This window comes from Melanostigma gelatinosum (genome assembly GCF_949748355.1).
Source record: "Melanostigma gelatinosum genome assembly, chromosome: 10".
In the NCBI taxonomy this organism is placed as follows: domain Eukaryota; kingdom Metazoa; phylum Chordata; class Actinopteri; order Perciformes; family Zoarcidae; genus Melanostigma; species Melanostigma gelatinosum.
In genome coordinates, this window is record NC_136643.1 from 13,502,731 (window position 1) to 13,522,820 (window position 20,090).

Consider the following 20,090-nt stretch of genomic DNA (forward strand, 5'->3'; position numbering starts at 1 on the left):
TATTTGGCTCTCCTGCTTAGAAGGTTTTCTAAGCTGCAGTACTGTGGACCACACACTCAATCAAATCACATATTTGTTTGTGGTGGGATATTATGTTTGTGTGTGTGTGTGGGGGGGGGGGGGTGTCTGCATGACTTTTAGAGGTTCAATTCAACACTCAGATGGTTTAGAAATCTATTCCTTTAAGATGCAACTCTTACCTCCTTTGTTCTACTGAAAGGTATGTTTCATTGCTTACAACCAGGCGAGTTCATGTGTGTGAGAAAAGAGGATACTTTTAAAGCTAAAAATGTGTTATTTAACTTCACATTACCCACTCACTGTTTTTTAAAGATCTTTTTTTTAAATCATAAATCACAACTGATCCACTTATTTATTAACTCTACTAGAAAGGCCCCCAGAGGGCGCTTCATCACGTTTTCTCGACTGGAGCGGTACCCGACAAGGCACTTTGTGACGCTTTCTCCCTTTAAGAGCATTCTAGAGCATTATGTTTTATCCACACTGTGGGCATCCAAGAGGGAGTATAGGATCACAAGTATTCAGCACTCCTCTACACTTCATCAGATGATTTCTAAGTGAAAATGCTGCAGAGTCCACTCTGTAAGTGACGTCAGGCTCGATCTAATCGGGCCCATCTCAAACACTGATGTCACACAAGCCTCCACGCTCTCTATCTCGCTGCTGCCTGAACCAGGGCTTTGTCCACCAGAGAAAAGACACAATTACTCATGTGCGTGTGTGTGTGTGTGTGTGTGTGTGTGTGTGTGGTGTGTGTGTGTGTGTGTGTGTGTGTGTGTTTGAGAAAGAGAGAAAACCTAAAGGAGCAGAACTTGTGTGTGGGCTATAACTACCAAACACCGTTGTTGAGATGAAAAGAAGTTCACTGAGTCATTTCACAGGATGTTCAGACGCACGTACTACATTCAACTTTTCACCTTCCTTCCTCTCTTGAGTATGCATTCCAGTGAGTATTCTGTAAGAAACATAAAAGTCAGGTCACACTATTGAGAAGCATTTCATGACATTTTCCACATGCCATTTCTGAGTCAAAGGACCTTTTGTGAGTGCCGTTAAATTGATTACAACAGAAGAAACACTGTGCTCCACTGGACATCATCTAAAGGAAACTGAATTATGTTATCAGCATGATGGGCAGTGATCAGTGATTTAAGGCCTTATGAGGTGAGCAATCCCTGATTTTCTGATTCTGTTCTCAATTTTGTCATCTTTCAGATTGCAAATGAGACGCAGAAATAATTTGACTTGGAAAAAGTATTGTGGTATTTCTGATGTAATAGTTAGTAATCTAATCAGTTACTCAAATGTCAACGTCCGGCTTTGTTTTCCAGTTATCCCCCCAAATTTCAGCAAGATTTCACAGCTAACATTGTTAATTCATGAAAGCAAAGAACTTCATTTTACTAATTGAAGCTTGATAAGATATAATTTAACGCTAACATTTTAAACACTGACCACAGAGCTAAGCCATGGATTCAACATTCATCAACTGTTTTTTATTGTTGCTGCAGACCAGCCCAAGAAATGGCTATATAGGTTTCAGGTCTCAGTGTTGAGCACAGGTGAGACATCTGTCACCACACATGATGTCAAGAAATCTTTCAATCTTTTTAACTTTCTGCACTTTTGAACTCAGACCACACCGGTGTGGTCGAGGGGCCTGCTACTGCATTTCCGCTGGTGGTTGTGAAAAACACAGAGGGCTGTGTGAGACAGGAAATGTGTGAGACAAAATACCAGATTCATGAAGTAAGTCAATTTGCTCAAAATGTCATCTCTCAGTCTCGGAGAGTATTAGGATTATTCCACGTAGAACTATAGGATGAGCTGGTCAAACGATTATTTCTTTAAAATATTTAAATAGTCATCTCAACTGAATGCAAAGATAAATATCAAGGACACCATGATTCATTCAAACAGTCACAGATCAGCCAACACTGGAATTTATTTAACAGATATAGACGGCTCCCGAACTTCAGTCCTCATACCAAAAGACGAATCTACTTACCCACTGGCATTTATAAACAACCCACCAAAGCTTTGAACAACAAAGTTAAACAAGTCAACAAAGCCCTCAAAGTCATGTAAATGAAATGATTGTAGGAGAAAAAAACCCCCCAAAAAATAAGAAATTAATAATAAAAAGCTTGGCCTGAGCTGCTTCATGGTCTTGCCGGGTTAAGTTGATGAACGTGTGCATCTGCGGGACCACAAGCCTCCTCCGTTCACCTCTTCTGCAGTGTGGTTGATCGCTTAACTTCTTGGCCCCTGTTCCATGACACGACCACATACTTGAGTACATTTTTCCATCCGTGTATTTGTCAAATGTGACTGATCCAAAATATTCAGCAAACATTGTAGGCAGCATATCCTGCTTTTTTATTTTCGTGGAGTCTCGGCATGCTGTTCTCTGACAGGTCGGTGGTTGACGACAGCATCCACTACACGGTCTGACACTTGACTTTCATCTGCTGTGTTTGCCATCGGGGGAGCTTGTGATGGTGGTCTTTTTGCAGTACTTGGAGAGCAGGTGTAATGCAGGATAATAGGGAGGTCGGGTATCATGTGAGTGGACTTTTCCTGTGACATCAAAACACCAGAACAAGATGAAATAAAATACTCTTTCTTGACACCATTATGACTCTTCAACATCTGGGTTAAATGATTCGTTTTTGAGAAAAGAAGATCCCACACATCACTGCTTTTGCTCAGCATCACAATCTATTGATCATAATCATGTTTCTGTCCCTCCAGACCTTCGCCAATAGTATTTTACACAATTCATACAGTGATCTTAAATAAGATAATGCTTGACCCACTCTGTGTGCACAGGTGTAAAGTAATGGCCATAGTACTAGTGTGACATGTGTGTATTTCAATATGTCGTGGCAAGACACAGTTGATGCTGTGCACACAAGTGAAGATTGCTATTGTGTATTATCTTTGCAATTTGATTCTGCAATACACGGTTACAGAAATACTTATTTAAACAGCTGTAGGTCATTCTCAGTGCACAAACTGAGACACTATAGTTATCAAGACTATTGAGTGAACTTGACAGTTCTTGTCAGGGAACTGGAGATCAATTTCCAGGGACACAGTTGCATCATCTCAACCAACAACCCTCCTACGCTGTGCTAAAGTGTCTCAGGAGCCTTGGATGAAAAAAGTGAAATATACATGAACCATTATTTGTTTTCGTCACAGGTGTGGATGATTGGTGGATGTGAATGTATTTGATTGATGGCACTGTACAGTGTTTTTTATTTCTTGCTTTTTTTTAAACAATGCAACCAGATGCCATTTTACCTTTCTGTAGACTGAGGTCATGTTCCTGCTCAGTGCTTTGAGAATCACTCGGGCTGCTCCAACAGTGCCCTCCAGTGTACAACGTGATACCATCCGCTGCATTTGAGTACATGGAATTCGTCTACGTTTTCTTAAAATGTACGTACTATCAAACATCTGATATTTGACAGATGAAATGATCAAAACTTAAAATAGTGAACGTCATCATTCGAAGTTGCTTTTTTTAGACTTTACAAAACTGCTTTTACTGCATTTTGCATGTTAAAGAAATATCACCGAATGATCATCATCACATCCATAAAGATCTGTTACTCTTAAAATAGACGCCGTTTGTAAAGTAAACTGCACCGAGTTTCCACCTCACGGGAGAGAAATGTCAGTGACTTCCTCATATTCTTCAGCAAGAAAATTTGCACAATCATGCAAAAGAGCTGACAGCAACAAGAGTTTTACTCCTAGATCGGCTTAGCCCCTGTGATATAGATACGCAGAGAATTTAGATTTTACTTGCAGACGTTTTGAGATGTCTGCTGCTAAGACTTGGACATTTCACATCTCTCGACTCAAAGTGATGACAACTCCACAGGCATCACCGCCAACCGTTTTTATTGGGACACTTTTTTATGTAAATTTGCTGGACCGGGCTGTGTTGTGTGTGTTGTATGAATATGTGTGTGTGTGTGTGTGTGTGTGTGTGTGTGTGTGTGTGTGTGTGTAGGTGTGTGTGTGTGTGTGTGTGGGCACACAAAAGGCTGTTGTATGGTACAGCCCCCCCTCTCACTCTCTCTCTCCAGCCCATGTGCAGCAGAGCGATATCACTGTCTATAGCACTGTCAGGCTGAGGGTTGCAGCAGCAACCAAGCACATGAACCTGCCACCTTTTGACGAATACAGTGTGAACATCCAGACTCTGTGGGCACATCATGGGAAACTGCACTTCAAGGTAGGTGATCATCCTTAGATGCGCAGAGTAGAAGGCACCCTCACATGCCTCAGAGCAATTTTTCAGCAGGTGGTGATTCGGCTCTAAAACTTTCCTGGAAGTGTATACTGACAACATAAAACAAGACTGATGACATTAAAAGAAACTGTGGGAAAGACCACTTTTTAAAAAGAATATAAAAGAGCTGGAAGCACATGTTTAAATGAAACATTGTTGTATTTTGGCCCCATGTTAAGCAGCTTGTGTATTTGCTTCAATGAGGAAATAGTGGTGATAACAACAGACTCAGTGTCCAACTTAAAGAATTGACAGTGTATAACAGTGCAGTTTGTATCGTTATAAAATGTTGACGTTGACCTAGAAGCATGGAAAGTTCCACAACCTGTGCTGTTAGTCGCTGACATACAGTACACAGTTGCTCATAGATAGATGTGGGTTGCATATCTGGAGTGTTTCCTGTTGCAGCAGCCGTCATCTTTTAAACTGCCAAGGAAATACTGCTGTGGGGTAAAAACCTATACGCCTCCAGCCTCTGGAAGCTAAACTAACATTCTCAGTCATTTTATTTTCCCCACACTAATGGGTTTTATTGTTCTGTTCAATGCTCCGGATGATCGCATCTTTATTGTGGTCTTCATCATTTGTTCTACTGTCAGAATAAGGAAGCACCAGAAAGGTAAAAGTACATTTATTATGGCATTTACAATATTTAGCAAACAGACTTTATACAGTTTTGCTGTGTGTGATGTTATATATTTACATTTTCTCTTCCATGTGATTGTGCAGCAGATGGAAACAGCAGCACACATTCTAAGGTAGACCTGCCCACATCAATGTTGAGTCTATTTTTGTTGAGGATAAATCTCCATAGTTATCAGCTCCAGCTTTTCATGGGACACAGGGGTGTTCCTGTGCTGTTATGATAGCCCGGTCCGAGGTGCTGCCCCCTTAAATTTGCAGACTGGGTGAACATTAATGTGAGGCCTCTGTTGTAAAAGAAACTGTGACGCTGTTCATTTCAGTTGCAGGAAGTCAAAACCACAACCCACATCAAGAAAAAAAGCGTGCTGGTTGCAGTAGTCCTGTGTGGAAAAAAAGAATAAATAATGAAGTGTAACATAAATCATGTTCAGGATTGACATCTTACTCTTTGTATTATCTCATGACAGCCTCACGAGGATGTAACGTACGCCTCGATTGACCACAGCACTGCCAAAGGATCGAGGACCAGAGACACCGATGATGATGATTGTGACTACGCAATAGTTCGTGTCCCAGCAGCACGTCAACCTGACCGCGTGTCTGAGTGCTCATCTAAAGACGACGGTGCAGACGATTATGTGCTCATGGGGTGAATAGAAACAAGGGGAAGTTTATTCGGACTATTGCAAGATGCAGGACTCGTAGATAGCACAAACAGGACAAAGTCTTGTTAATCAAATCTTGATCTTCAATGAAGAAACTGTGACAAAGTGAAGAAAACATCCACGGTCAACAGCAGGTGGTTGCGGAAACACCAATCACCCTCATGTTTCGCTCCACTATTGAGAAAACTGTCTTGTTCCTTTCTAGAGAAGACAAACTTGCATCACATTTGTCGTGTGTCTAACTTTTATATTATAGCACCTTTTTAAATGGCAGAAAAGATTGTCAGCAAATTGGCTTCGTCGGTGTGTGCACTACTACTATGTAATACATACTGTATGTAGTATGAATTTTGGACGTATAGCGTTGGTGTTTGGCCATTTTTTGACACTCATGCAAGAGGTTATATCTATTTTGAACGTCTTTAAAATGGCAGAGCAAGTTAGTTACCTGAATGAGTGAGAATCTGTATCTTAATCTTTACGCCACTTTGTGTTGAATTTTGAAATTATTTTCATTTGCTTTTGTTTGTTGTAACATTTGTCTTCAAAATGCTGTTGCCTGCAAGGGGTATATGTGCGGTAGACCTTTTTTTCCACCATGAAAGGAAAAGAATGGCCGCTATGAAACCCTGTAAACACAGAGTGCTTAAGAAGAAGAAACGAAAGAAGAAACCCAAGTGTGACTTCCTAGTCAGGATGGTTAATATATTAACAGCACATCTGCTGTCACTGTTATTCTCTACTGCTGATAAAAGTTTGATCTGTGTTCATAAGCAAACAGTTGCAGAAACGTAACCCTACGTCAAGATGCCTGAACCAGACTTCAATAACAGCGCGCATTATGCCCAGACTAAAATGTTTGTATAATAAAATGGTAGAATTGTGTGTGCAGTTGTGGCCTTTGCCACTTTAGCCAATCCATGATGGAAGAATGTAATGTTTATAAAAGTGTGTCCGCAGCAAACACCTCAAACTGCTTAGAGTTTGTGCATATTTTGTAACATTGCTCCTGAGAACTATGCACCAGATACAATACAAATAGATATTTAAGGCTTCAGAATTTATATTTTTCACGTCTTGTAGAAGCATTTTGAAAATGCTTCAGGATTTGTTTGACCAGATGGATATAAAAAAGTAAAGTGGTGTAATTTACTGCAAGTTGCATTTGTTTCTTTGTGGTTTCATTGATATTTTGCAGTCATTAAAACCCCTTTTACCACATTCGTTGATTATTCAGTTGTATTAATCAACTGAATCACTGAAAACGTCTGAGAGAAATCATGGCAATAATCTCTTTTCAGGTCAAACCGTCGGTAAGGTTCTTTGCTACATTTCACAGCGCTGTGAAGTAAAAAACTAAGCGAGTCCAAGTGCATCATGTTCTGTGGACAGAAATTCATTTGACAGTTTCCTCTTTTCTATTCAACTAAATAATCAGTGTGAGGTTGAGACACATTATAGTTGCTGCAGCCATTTTAATAGCAGAATTCAAATAGAAAGTCGAGACCCTGGCTGCACGTGTATCAGGGGAATTGTTACATCAAGCATAACCTGTTTCAATGTACATGTGGACACGTGGGTACATATTAGTATTATTCAGACTTCTCTTTAAGATACAGGATCGGGAGCATTTTGATTGCCTCTCAACGGCGGCTCAAAGCTAACAGCAGTAACAGCTCAAACATTGGCGAAAGCGCTGACAGAGCTAACAGTGTTTACCTAAGGGAGGGTGGTTGTAACGCTTCCAGCATTATCAGCTGTAACCACCATACAAGAGCAGTGCAGAGTGGCGGCCATGAGCTGAGGGCAATCTCACATGTCACAGGCTATGTCAACAAAGCAAGGAGAAGCTTGGATATCAATACATACAGAGAGCGACTTCATTCTCTGCTCAGGTAGACATAACTCCACTTTACAGAGATGATAGTTGTTTGCTGCTATATTAATGTTCAGGATGTTAAATACAGCTCTTTAATCATGGACTGTGATGCATGATGATGATGTTGATGATGATGATGATGATGATGATGATGATGGACTATTTTCTGATCTCCACCAGCAGATGGCAGGACAGTCCTTTTTCTATTTTCCACTTCCTCTAAATCAATTTCTTGAGAAATGGATTTAAACTCGTCATGAGAGTCTTGACCCAAATTCCAAAACTCACCATTTATTAGGATGGTCTGGTGCGAATATTATTCAAAACGGGTGAGAAAGGGTGGATGTTCAAGCAAGTATCAGTTTGCTGCAATTGATAACAAAAGTAATCTTGATATTTAACCTTTTAAAATATTTACCAGAGTGGAAAAAAAGGAAAAATGTACATCCTGTATACTTTTTAGTGTTCTTTTTAATTTTGTAGAGTTTAGCAGTGGAAACTGTATATTTGGATGTGTGTTCAATACACACAATTACATAATTTGACATTACATGAATACCTCACGTAATATTATCTTGAGGCAATTTTACAGCTGTGTTTTCTAATTGGGATCGTATTGGGTTGACCAAAGCTAGAATATGTTAAAAGGTGAGCATCGCTTCACATTTATCTATAAATAAATATATGTTAAAAATAAAAATGATAATAATGTTCATGTAATTGTCACCCATATAGTTCATGATTACATCAAACGTTCTGTAGTCTCGACGCACTGAGTCCGGCTGAAGGCGGTATTCTTTCCAATTCAGCAATTCCTTGCATTTGTAACTACAGTTATTATTAATGTTCTCCATGACACACACACACACACACACACACACAGAGAGTAGTGGGCTGCATGTGCAGTGCAGCCAGTGTGTGACATCAGATACATCCCCTGTTCCATCAGTCAAGAGTTAACTTGGGGCAGACTTTAAACGGAGAGACTTCCCTCCCTTCTCGGAAGTCTTTCATCTCACTCTCCTCTTTACTATTTCACCATTTCTCACTTTCACAGCCTTCCGTTTCTCACAAAGAGTCATGTGCATTTAAGCGTGTGAACGTGATGCATGTGCAGGATTTTATGTGAAAAAATCTGCAGATGAATTATAGATGGAGTTCACACGTTGAACATAGCTGGCGTAGGGCTCCACTTCCTCCACATCTTCTGCCTGTAATAACCAGAAAGGTGTCACAGACAAAGCTCAGCAATGTGTGAACAGTGAAACACACAGAACTACAAACTGCAGACATAGAGGATTACCTACCGGTGGTGATTTAGATGGTGAGCTGTCGGACGGCTGGCATCGCCTGGCAAAAAGGTGGATACACAAACCAGCTCGTGATTCAACATAAAAAGTTTAAGGAGTCATTGTAAGTCATTTTTCATGAAATGGAAATTCTTACCTCAATGTCATTATTTTCTTTCGTGCCAAGAATGAAAATCCTGCTAAAATCACAATGATTACGAGAACAATAAGGACGTACAGCCAAGGGAAATAACCTGCAGTGAGAGAGTGAAAATGAAAGGTTTGTTAAAAAGCTGCAGTATCAATACAGCACATAACATCTAATTAACCACTATAAAGTCACCGAGTCAATGTTTACCAAAAAGATGAAATAAAAACACTTTATTTAACCTTATTGCTTCTGCACTAAACCCACAGCTTAAATTCTGTCTCTCATACTGTCCACTCTGCAAGAGCCTGACCTTTTTCGGGTTTCAGTACCAAAATCCTTTCCCCTGTCCAGTTTGGGTGCCGGATAGCACAGCTCAGGTTTTCTGTGTCCATTCCCTCGCGGAGCTCCAGGCGACTTTCTACTGTAAAAAATCCATCTGAGTCATTTGTCACAGACGATACGTTTCCCATATGACTCCAGCTGATGGTGGCAGCAGGTTTTCCTCTTTCGGCCTTGCACACTGCCACCATCTTGTTGTCTTTATGGTATAACCAGGAGGATATATTGGGAGGAACTGGGCCTGGGAAAACAAAACAAGAGAAATGAGACTCACCGAATAGACCTATACTTCAGCTCGCTGTAACCAAATCACAAAAAAATCTCGGCAAGTAAAACAGAAATTGATGTTTTATTAATCTTTGTCACAGTGATTTGGGTGAACTGACCCTTTTAGACAACCTTATTGATTCCGTGGCTCTTGAAATCATGAATCTTTCCTACCTGTGATAGCCACATGGATGGCAAGATTGTCGTATCCTCCTTTGTAGACCGACTCACACTCGTATCGCCCTTGGTCAGTATCTGAGAAGTTTGGGATGTGAAGGTAGGACAAGGCGCTGGATGTGTTTCGGAGTGATTTGCCATCATTGCAGGAATCATCGTTTTTGCCATCGTTAAAAGATATCCTACATTCTTTTTTGGTTTGAAATTGTATCTTCCAGATAACAAACAGCATCTCATTCCATGTCTTATTGCTGCATGTCAGGTTAACTTCAGTCCCCTGGTTGAAAGCTAAATGTCTGACAGCTGAAAAGAGAAAAGGATAGTTGCATTATATAATGTGTGCGCATAGCGGTCCAATGACTGGGCTGATTATATGGCTTGGGTTTATTCTATACACAGTGAGCATGTCCTAATATACACAAAGAAACATGCAAAAAAATAAAAACATCTTCAATTCTACATGGGACGTGGAACTGCAAAAACAAACCAACAAAAGAAATAACAAAACAAACTATAAATAGCATGTAACACAGATATAACTTAAGCCATGAAGCATTACACAAGATGAAAACAGCTATAAAATGAATCATATTTGTTGTTTCTTATTTCTATTACTTACAATAAAATATCCCAAAATAAATAAGTCATGATAAATTGGCTTAAACCATTCATCATTATTGGACGGAGGAGAATTATATTAGAATGTCATTTGAAATAAATTCAAACACATCAGCTTTCCTTCAGAATATTGTTTTATCGTTGCAGAATATAAACATGTATTCTAAGAGCTACTGAATGAGAACAATGTGTAATCAGCCTACTTTTGTAATGCGGGCAAACATTTGGTATAGCCCCTTATGAATACTTCATAATTGCCTTCCAAAATAATAGAAATAGAAAAGGGGAAATGTGTTTACCATAAACTGTGAGGTTCACAGATCGTGTGCTGTGATTAGTTCCTGAGAGAGATGGAGGTGGATGTGAGGAAAAGGTTAGTAAAATCAGATGTATCAGTCAGAAAGCATGCAGTTAGTGATTTGTTCTGAGATGTTCCATTAGCAGAGAAACAATCAACGGGTTCATCTCTTATCCGTCAGGTAGTATTAGTAAGGGTGTGAAGCGATTCAATTAAAACTGGTGTGACTTGAACAGCTGCAGCAGGGCTAAATCACAGACAGATGTGGCAGAAAATGCACTACTTTGACCTTTGTAAAGCAAATCTAAACAGAAAAAAACAACAAAAATAGTTTCATTGAATCTCTCCATAACCTCCCCCAGTGACTTTCATGGTGTCATGGGGGTCTAAGATTTGTTTACTTCTGACAGGTGTGAACAAACAGGCATGCATGAAGTGGGATGGCGAAACCACAGATTCGAAACAGAAGCGTCTCTTCCACCTCTCAGAGACCACACAGTGGAGAAAATGTGCATCATGGTGTTACCCTGATCTGAAATCATGATTTCCACTGAGGAAGCTGGTGGCAGCGTGCTGCTTGTTCAGAGAATATGGGGCAACTTTTTCATTCACTTTATGTGTTGTGGAAGATTTTCCTCCCTTGTCAGCTTGTGCGTTACCCCGGCCTCCGAGCATGTTCTTTCCACTGACTGTCTACTACACTGTGTGAGTCACACCACAGACAACTTCACAGAAAATGCAGCGCGTCTCACCGTTTACAGTTTACTACTCATCCAAATATTACTAACATGTCACAGAATATACAGTAATGAACGATATTATTATGGCTGTATAATATTTGAGTTACATTGCATGTTAAGGGAAATACACTCACAAAACATACATATAGCCTATAAAGTGGCACAAATTACAGTATGAAAAATATGAATCCGTAGGTTTAATAACATGAACCATGTTGCTAATTATCAGAGGCAACTCCTAACGAGATCATATTTGTGGAGGTTTTGTGCGCCTCAAAATAACAGCGTCTGTATCTAAAAGCTGTATCTTACCAAGGCTAAATAATCTAAAGTGCTCAAACCACTTGTGAGTAAAATGAATGTATGTTCAAACCTGTATCCATGCTCCGTGCTTCAGACAACACGAAGATAAGCACAGCATAAACCCACATCATGTGCCTCATCGCCAGTTGTCTTCAGGTTCCTCCGTAGACTGGCAACCTGCAGCGCTGTGAGAAACACATCAAGTCTTTAACCGAATCCTCAGTCCTGAACTCTGTCTACAGTGACATCAAACTGAGTTGCCTGGTTCTCTCTCTGTCTCTCTCTCTCTCTCTCCCTCTCTCTTTCTCTCTCTCTCTCTATTTTTGCCCAATGAGCTCAGGGTTTGGGTCGAGCGAGTTCTCCACCCATCCAGACAAACTGAACATCCTTGACACTCCTGATGACAAACAAATATAAAGGACATGTGACTCACTAATCCCTCCCTTCATTGTTCTCTTCCCCCCTCTCCAAACCGCTTTCCACTGAAACATCTGCCTTTTTGCTCCCACACAGGATGACGTCTGACAAGATACCAGTTTCCTTTCTTGCTAGTTACATCTCTGTCAAAGCCGTATGTGTGAACACTCTAAGCAAGACAACGTTGCACAGCAGATACATTAGACACGGTCACATTTTGTACATGTACAATACCATCGATAAAATTCAACATGGCTCAGACTGCATTACTATATGAATGCTCGTACATCTAATACAGTGTAACACAATAGCATTGCAATAAATCCCACCTTCTTTAATGTTCAAATGTTCAGATGTTATTCAAACTAAGACAGGTGTGTTGATTCTAAATAGGCCTTTTGGAGCTGCTGTTGTTGAACGCATTTGCATTAAACTGAGAGGTGTAGTCTATCCTCATTCATTTAAATAGTGTAGACAAAATATCAGAAACGCCCTCTCACCATAACACAATAAAAATAATCTATTATAGTTATTATAGAGACGAAATCTTTTGTGCTGAGTAAGTGTAATTTGGTTTCTGCTGGTGTATGAACATCTTGCTTTGTAACGGTTACACAATGCAGAGGTGCTGACTCCATCCTCGGTTTGCAGATCAGAAATGAACTGACAACAACGCATTAGGTATAGTTATTGTGTGGATGTGGTTATGATCTGCAAGCTCAATGCGGAGTTTGTGGTTCATGAGATGGAATGAGACATCTTCATATTAGTTGCCCCGAATAAAATCAGATTGGGCGGATGAACAATAAAAACTCGAAGTTTCCGTTTGCTGAGTGTACTCTCACTCTGCCCATAACTGTGACAATGAACATTCAATGCAGATACACCATTTCTGAAAGAGAGGCCTCCATAAAATCTTCTGCTTGAACACTAAATCAACCCACAGCTCGGCCAGCACTTATTTGCCCGTCCTCATAAAATGCTGAGTTTGGGAATTCAAAAACAGTATACTGGCACTAATGTGAGGAAGTGATAGTTGCAGTAATCCAGCTTTTACCATGCACAAGCGTGTTCTCCTTTTTCGAAGATCTAATATTAGACAGTGTTTATTAAACAAAAATAAGTTCAGCTGACTGTGAGCTGGCACACTTGGCACTAAAACTGGCTCTTTTTTTTTTACAGCTGTGAAGAAATGTTGCTTTGGTCAGCCGTGTTCCTCAAATCCAAAACTAAAAAAAAATTTGAGAAAGACAATACTCTCTGTGCCACATGCTCTGAGTATATATATATATATATATATATATGTGTGTGTGTGTGTGTGTGTGTGTGTGTGTGTGTGTGTGTGTGTGTGTGTGTGTGTGTGTGTGTGTGTGTGTGTGTGTGTGTGTGTGTGTGTGTGTGTGTGTGTGTGTGTGTGTGTGTGTGTGTGTGTGTGTGTGTGTGTGTGTGTGTGTGTGTGTGGCTGTTTCCTTTGATAACACAGACTTCCTGTTGATGTCAAAATCAACCTTTTTGGCTCACCAAAAATATGCTCTGAGGGGTAAAGAAAAAAGAGAGATGTATGAAGTGAAACAAAGAATGTGTCTTCTGAAAAAGAGTAATAGCCAAAAGAAGCTCCTGATGTACATTTAATGGGGCAAGCCTTCCTCTGTGACTGATGAACTCTTGTCAAAGTAAATCAAATACATATAATTTTACCATTCAAACACCGAAGCAGGATAATTCAATAAAAGTATAATTCATTTTCACATTAACATAGAAACATACTATTCTACCCCCTGGTCTAGCTGCAATAACATTAAGCAACATATTTTTAAATTTGTAGGACTAGCTGATCAATTTTGGGGCACTGTATTAAACAGTTCTGACTATATGTTGACTAGTCTATATGCACACATATAACATGAAACAGATGACATGTACTTTATTTTCCATCACTGGGGTTATAATTTCATTATTATAATGTAAAGTGTATGTTGTAAGGCGAGACGCAAAGGGGGCGGAACCATCCATGAGAGGAATCGCTTTTCCCGGGAGTAGATATCACGTCCTCGTTTGAACGTTTCCCTTCCGCAACATTTAAACACAGGAGTCTCTGTAACGATGTTATATGTTCATGTTGTGACAATTAGTTTGAAATAATCTCCTCTTTCTTATAGAGGAATCACGTTTCATGTTTTGTCAGGAGAATGTCTTTTCTTCCACACTATCGAGCCTCAAATCGACCAAAGCACGAATGGGACACAGCCGGGGCGAAGAACGCTGCGCTCCGAAATGATCCCTGGGAGTTGTAGTTCCTTATCTTCTCCTCTTGTTTTGTTCGCTACAGTCTCGGACGTTTGACTTTTTCATCAAAAAACACATGTAATGCACGACCACGTCATTTGTAGAGTCTCATTTTCGTGAAGCCTGCTCTTTCAACGACACGATGTTTTGTGCAGATAATAAAATACCCCCCGAGTTTACCGTCACCATGGTTACATCGCTAAACACCACAGAGCTGTCTGAGAGAGAAAACCACGATTTTTAATTTAAATGAGCGAGAAAATGAGCGTCACTCGCACGAATCCTAAGACAAATGAAGCCTCTAAAGTTGTGATGCCACAACGGCGTTATGACCACTTATATGGTAAGTATACTTATAATATAGCGTTAAATGCAATGATACCATTTACACATTGACTGAACTGTCTCTCCACAGATCCTGTGTACACGGTGTCATCGGAGGTGGACCATGCCAGGTCCAGAGTCAGTGCGTCTCAGGGCCGAATAGTAAGTTGCGTCGACATGTGTCCTACAGCAACATATTGGTTTTGTTGAGCCCTAATGTGTTGTAACTCTTATTGTTTTGCCCAAATACTAGCTAAGTTAAAGGCAACACTCATTTTGGCTTAGCAACTCTTAAACATAAGACATATGGGTCAATTGTTAACTTATTTATGTTTTATGTTGATTAAGTTCTGTTGCTCACAGATTTGTCTAAAAATGACAGTATTGTTCTCAGTTGTTTACACGTATACCGTAAACTCATCTAGAACTTCACCGATTTATTGTCAGAATAGTGTTTGTTTTAAGCTGCATTTATTAGATAAGAGCATACAAATGAAGCTTGTACTATAATATTGTATTGTGTATAGTTAAATTCATATTTTTTATTTCACACCATTAACACTGAGCTTAGGAAAAAGATGGCACAATTGACCCACTTTCTGTTTCCCTTTGCTCTTCAACTCGGACCCACAGCCAACATTGTATCTGTTGCTGCTGTTTACACATGAGAATAAAGAAACAGACTGAACATGAAATGCACTCGCTGACTGTATTTCTCTCTGCCCTTATCAGAGGAGAGTGCCTGTGTTTGAGTCGATGTTCAGTGACCTGTCCCACTACCCACGGTATACCGTTCAGCTGGACCCAGCAGACCCAGTACCGGCCTTTATGGATCGTCGCTGGCGAGGCCACACGGAACAGCGTGTGGAGGCATTGCAGCAGTTGGCTGGGTAACACGAACAGACACCATTGTAATGAGTATTAATTCAAGGTTGACTACGTTACTCTTGACAAATATACACTGGGTGTCTTGGCATTATCTACTTGACAGGGTTATTCCAAACGCTCAGTCGTGGCTGAAAAGGGAGGAGTGCCATGTGACCGGAGCTGATCGCTGGAAATACTTTAAACGGTTTGATTGGCCTGTCTGCGCTCACTCATTCATAGCTGTGAATACGGTGGAATACAACCATAACCTTGTGCAGCAGTTTCCTCAACCTGATATTATGACAGTTTACAAAGTATAACTGGCATATTGCCACAGTTTCCACTTTAGATCTTGACCGTGTCTCTGACGAGACGTTCCATTCTGTTTCCCTTAGCCCTCTGATTCCCTTTGCAGAGCAGATTCCCCCGCATGCAATTTGTGCGTTGCCTAAGTAAGTACCGCATTGATTCATCACGCTTTTTTATTTTCCAGCCAAATCTGTTCGAGGGTGCATCCTCTCATTTTGTCTCATCAGAGAAGACGTTGTATCTTCTGGCAGAAAGAATGCTGAGCATTCTGAACAGCCCGCCCACTTCACTGTCGGGGTCCAGACAGACTACAGGGAAAGTGAAACACAGACAGACCCGTACAGCCCTGAGTATGTGGTGCAACCTGGGACAACGCCCTCAGAACTCCTGCAAATGGCAGCTTTGACTTGGGGTACATGATCAACTGTTCAGATCTTCACTATAAGAGACTATAATGTATAATTACCTTGTTAAAACCAGACATATTCAGCTGTCCCACTGGTGGTCAGCTGAATAGTTTACCGACACCTACCAGGTTATTCGTCTACTTGTACCTTAGGTCGTGGTCTGCCTGCAGGCCTGGCAGAAGTAGAAATGATAGAGCGGGCACGTGCCAAACGAGCTTGGGCGACCACTCTTCCTCCATTGGATGACCTTAGTCAGCTGGAGAAAAGGAGACGCATGATGGAGGAGATGGAGGTCAAAGAGTGGGCTTTCAGAGAAGGAGAAATCCAGAAGTGAGTGGTGCTGCACCTTAACCGCTGTCATTTGACTTTTTATTTCCAACAAGAAAAGACATGAATAGATAAGTAAACCACTACTCATCCAGCATGGTGTTAGTGCAGTTTGGCACAGATTTGAGCCACCTGTTAGCATGTACCAAGTAGCATCTTAAGCCTTCTGCCATCACAAGTGTACGTTGACTATGTTGACTTATTAAGTAATCTCTGTGACCCGCCTCCTTCCCCTTGATGTTCCTCCTGTCTTCACCATGCAAAACCTGCCCTTCTGCCATGCTCTTTTTTTTCTGTGGTGGCGACAAGGTTGCAAGATGCTCGTCTTACTGTGCTGAAGGACCTCTTGAGGCAAAGAGATGAGGCCCAGAAAGAAGTCACAAGCGAGAGACTCAACCACATATTTTCTAAGCTCCAAAAAGACAAAAAGACCAAGCTACACAAGATTGACAATGACTACACCAGGTGTAAGACAACCGCTGGCTCTGCTCTAACATCATATCTCGATCGTGAATGTATTATTCAAGGTTTTTTTCAAATTCCCTTTCATCCATCTCTTCTTTTTTTCCGTGGTTATTTTGTGTGTAGCACTGAGAAAACTGGAAGCCAAGGGGAGAAATGTGGAGGCGAAGATAGGGCGACTTGGCATTGTCAAAAGCCATACGGATATTCAGACAAGTGCCCCTCGGAGCCGCAGGGATACATTCTCCAACAGGAACACCTGCAACAATGAGTTACAAAGCCACTACTTGAACGCATATGAAGGTCTGAATCTTCAAGTAGAAGTGTGGATCATCTCCATACCAGCATCTCGGAGACAACATTATCCGTTTATTTTCAAGGAAACCTTAAACTTTTTGTCAATCATAGGTTTGCTGGAGATAGAGGCAGGACTCTCTGCCTCAGACCTCAAGCCATGGGTGAAAAGACATCAGCCCAAAGTCATCAAGAATGTGATCAGTCCACCTGAGTGCCCAGAAATAGAAATGTTGAAAAAATATAAGGTAAAGCAGAAAGAAATATGTTCAAGAATATCACTTACGTTCTACATACACATGCATTACCGATTGTTGGTCCACAGGCCCTGAGAGAGGAGGAAAATATGCAAAAAGCTTCGCGTTTTCCTGTCAAGAGGGAGAAGCCCGTTCCCCGTCCTGTCACTCCCATAGTGGAGGAGCCACCAGAGGTCAGCAAATGTCTCTGACTCTAATTGACATTATCCTTCCTCATCCTACATGTTTCATTTTATTGTTAACTCATTCATGTGTCCCGCTATAGGGGGACGAGGAGATAGAGCTCGCAGTCATCCACTTACAGAAATTACTGACAGGAAGAAGTATTCAATACAAGGTCTGAACATGTCTGCATGCACATGCATGTGTGTGTGTGTGTGTGTGTGTGTGTGTGTGCATGTTTACTTGCATGTCCGTTACGTGTTTTTAATGGCTGAAGTGCCTCCAGAAATGTTTAAATGTTCTTAAGTTGCAAGGACTCTATTTCCTCTCTATTCACTTCTGTCTGTGTTGTTTTACAGATGTTTAAGGGCAAGGAGAACCATCTGGAGCTCTTTCGGGAACTGAGGACTGTCCACGCCCTGCAGTGGGAGGAGCAAGAGCTACAGAAAGCTGACAAAGGGCTCGTGATGACCCTTAAAGAACAGAGAGACAAACATAGACATGAGGTGAAAAACAAAGTCACATCCACATGCAAAATGTTACCAACTCCAAACAATCTCATTGCGCCTCCTCTCTCCCCTCCCAGACCTCTCAAGAGGAGGCTTCTCGGGCAGGAGTGGTAGGCGCCGAGCTTGAACACCTATTCGACGCCTTGTCCAAGGGGCTGATTCACCTCCAGGAGGAGCGTAGGATCCATGCCGTTATACTACTGGCTGAGAGAGACCGTCGCCTGCGAGAGGCTGAGGAGAGTGGGAGGAGACAGGTGGAGGACCGCAGACGCAGAGAAGAAGATGAGATCTTCAGACAAGTGTGTACATGTGTCATTTGTTAGCTGCGAGTGTGCAAAGGATAATATGTGTTTGCGGTGCACAGGTGTTATTGCTTTGCATGTGTGTGTGTGTGTGTCCTCAACACTGTGTAACAGGTGGTTCAGGTGCACCAGGAAACTGTGGATTTGTATTTGGAGGACATCATCCTAGCGACCTCGGAGCAGACAGCTGACAAGCAGGCCAGAGAGGAGATCCACAGAAGGGCAAAGGAGGTCAACGACATCGCCTGTGCCCTGGAGGAAAGGTAATGGATACCTCAGCATGCCAGCTAATGTTTTATATTCAGAAATTTCAAAGCAGCAACAATGACCAAAGATAACTTGTGTGTTTAGCCGAGACAATCTTCAGTCGGAGGAGATTGTGTCTGAGTTGACGTACAGTTTCCTCATCCCAGAGGTCGAGAAGATCACTGTCAGGCAAAGAGGTTTGGGAGATTTTTTCTATTTTCCCTGTATTCACACATTGTTATCATAGAAAACAATGTCAAAATGATTGAAAATGATGAGCAGATGGTATTTGTACCGACAATTACAAACAGATAAAAAGGCACCGCGTTTTAAGACCCGTTGCCTTAATAGAAGCAAACAATAAATGACAATTGACTGATGAAGTTAAATGATAGATTTACCAGTGGTCTAACTGTGTGGTTTCTCTCCCCCAGTGCACCACAGGCAGCATAGGCACTTACAAGCAGCTCGGAGCATCATTCAGGGAGCTGCTGAGCATTCTGGGATCCTTCCTAGTACTCTCCTGTCATCGCAGTTGACCTGTCCCTCTGAAAGAGCCTCCAACCGGGTCCTCGAGGAGATGATCAGCCAAGTGGAGCAGGAGAAGGGGAAGGAAACAGAGTAAAGAGAGGACTATAAATATAACGTGTTGAAATGCAGTCTGATGTCTAAATGTGTTGTTCATCAACGCTATTAAAGTTCATATTCATCATTGTGGGTTTATGGGTTGATTGTAGCCTTTTGATTATTACTACGTTAACTAGAATGGTCAGTATATTCCTACATCTTCTGACAGGGTCCAAGTACAAGCTCCATTTGTATTTGGGGACTCTGCCAGTTGGGCTGCTGTGATGGTATGGAGTGCCTGATAGGGGCCCTGGACGAAGGCTTGTATTATGCTGTAGATATTTGTTAAGTCTATACTGGTGCCAGTTGGTATTGGTGCACCTGCGCTCCACCTTAATCAGTTGATTGCTTTCCTCCACCACACTGAAGCACTTCTCATTTTATTTTGACAGAAATTTGAGTTTTTTTCAGGGACACGTTTTACAGAGAGAAATGTGCTTTAAAGTGAGATAGGAAGTTATAGAAAGACGTTTGATGTGGTAGTGAATTCCTATAAGCCTGTAATGACTGACAGCAATTTAGCTCTCAGTCGAATGCAATTTTTTTTTTAAGTCTCACCATTTGCAGTTGTCATAAATGCAGCATGGGACGGA

The 20,090-nt window shown here is 41.2% G+C and overlaps 3 protein-coding genes across 3 annotated transcripts; 2 read left to right on the plus strand and 1 right to left on the minus strand.

Annotated features, from left to right (window-relative positions):
- Positions 1–4,157: 4,157 nt before the first annotated feature.
- LOC306783461 (uncharacterized protein) lies at positions 4,158–6,629 on the plus strand. The gene is made up of 4 exons (XM_079277110.1): positions 4,158–4,273; positions 4,930–4,949; positions 5,060–5,088; positions 5,443–6,629. Exons 1-4 carry the CDS (start codon positions 4,254–4,256, stop codon positions 5,626–5,628), a joined length of 255 nt encoding a protein of 84 aa, XP_079133236.1. The 5' UTR covers positions 4,158–4,253; the 3' UTR covers positions 5,629–6,629.
- A 543-nt stretch (positions 6,630–7,172) lies between these two features.
- On the minus strand, positions 7,173–11,864 carry LOC306783250 (cell surface glycoprotein CD200 receptor 1). The gene is made up of 7 exons (XM_079276823.1): positions 11,772–11,864; positions 10,660–10,701; positions 9,740–10,045; positions 9,270–9,539; positions 8,966–9,062; positions 8,827–8,869; positions 7,173–8,730 (listed from the first exon to the last, which is right to left on the minus strand). The coding sequence occupies exons 1-7, from the start codon at positions 11,839–11,841 to the stop codon at positions 8,641–8,643; spliced, it is 918 nt and encodes a 305-aa protein (XP_079132949.1). The 5' UTR covers positions 11,842–11,864; the 3' UTR covers positions 7,173–8,640.
- Positions 11,865–14,665: 2,801 nt separating this feature from the next.
- cfap91 (cilia and flagella associated protein 91) lies at positions 14,666–19,509 on the plus strand (the record flags this gene model as incomplete). Its single annotated transcript, XM_079276612.1, is given in 18 exon segments — positions 14,666–14,747; positions 14,820–14,890; positions 15,461–15,618; positions 15,720–15,800; positions 15,991–16,047; positions 16,132–16,316; positions 16,464–16,641; positions 16,948–17,105; positions 17,227–17,403; positions 17,509–17,642; positions 17,720–17,824; positions 17,917–17,988; positions 18,173–18,319; positions 18,400–18,621; positions 18,739–18,887; positions 18,976–19,067; positions 19,305–19,435; positions 19,438–19,509. Coding segments are annotated over 18 exon segments (2,271 nt in total).
- Positions 19,510–20,090: the final 581 nt, after the last annotated feature.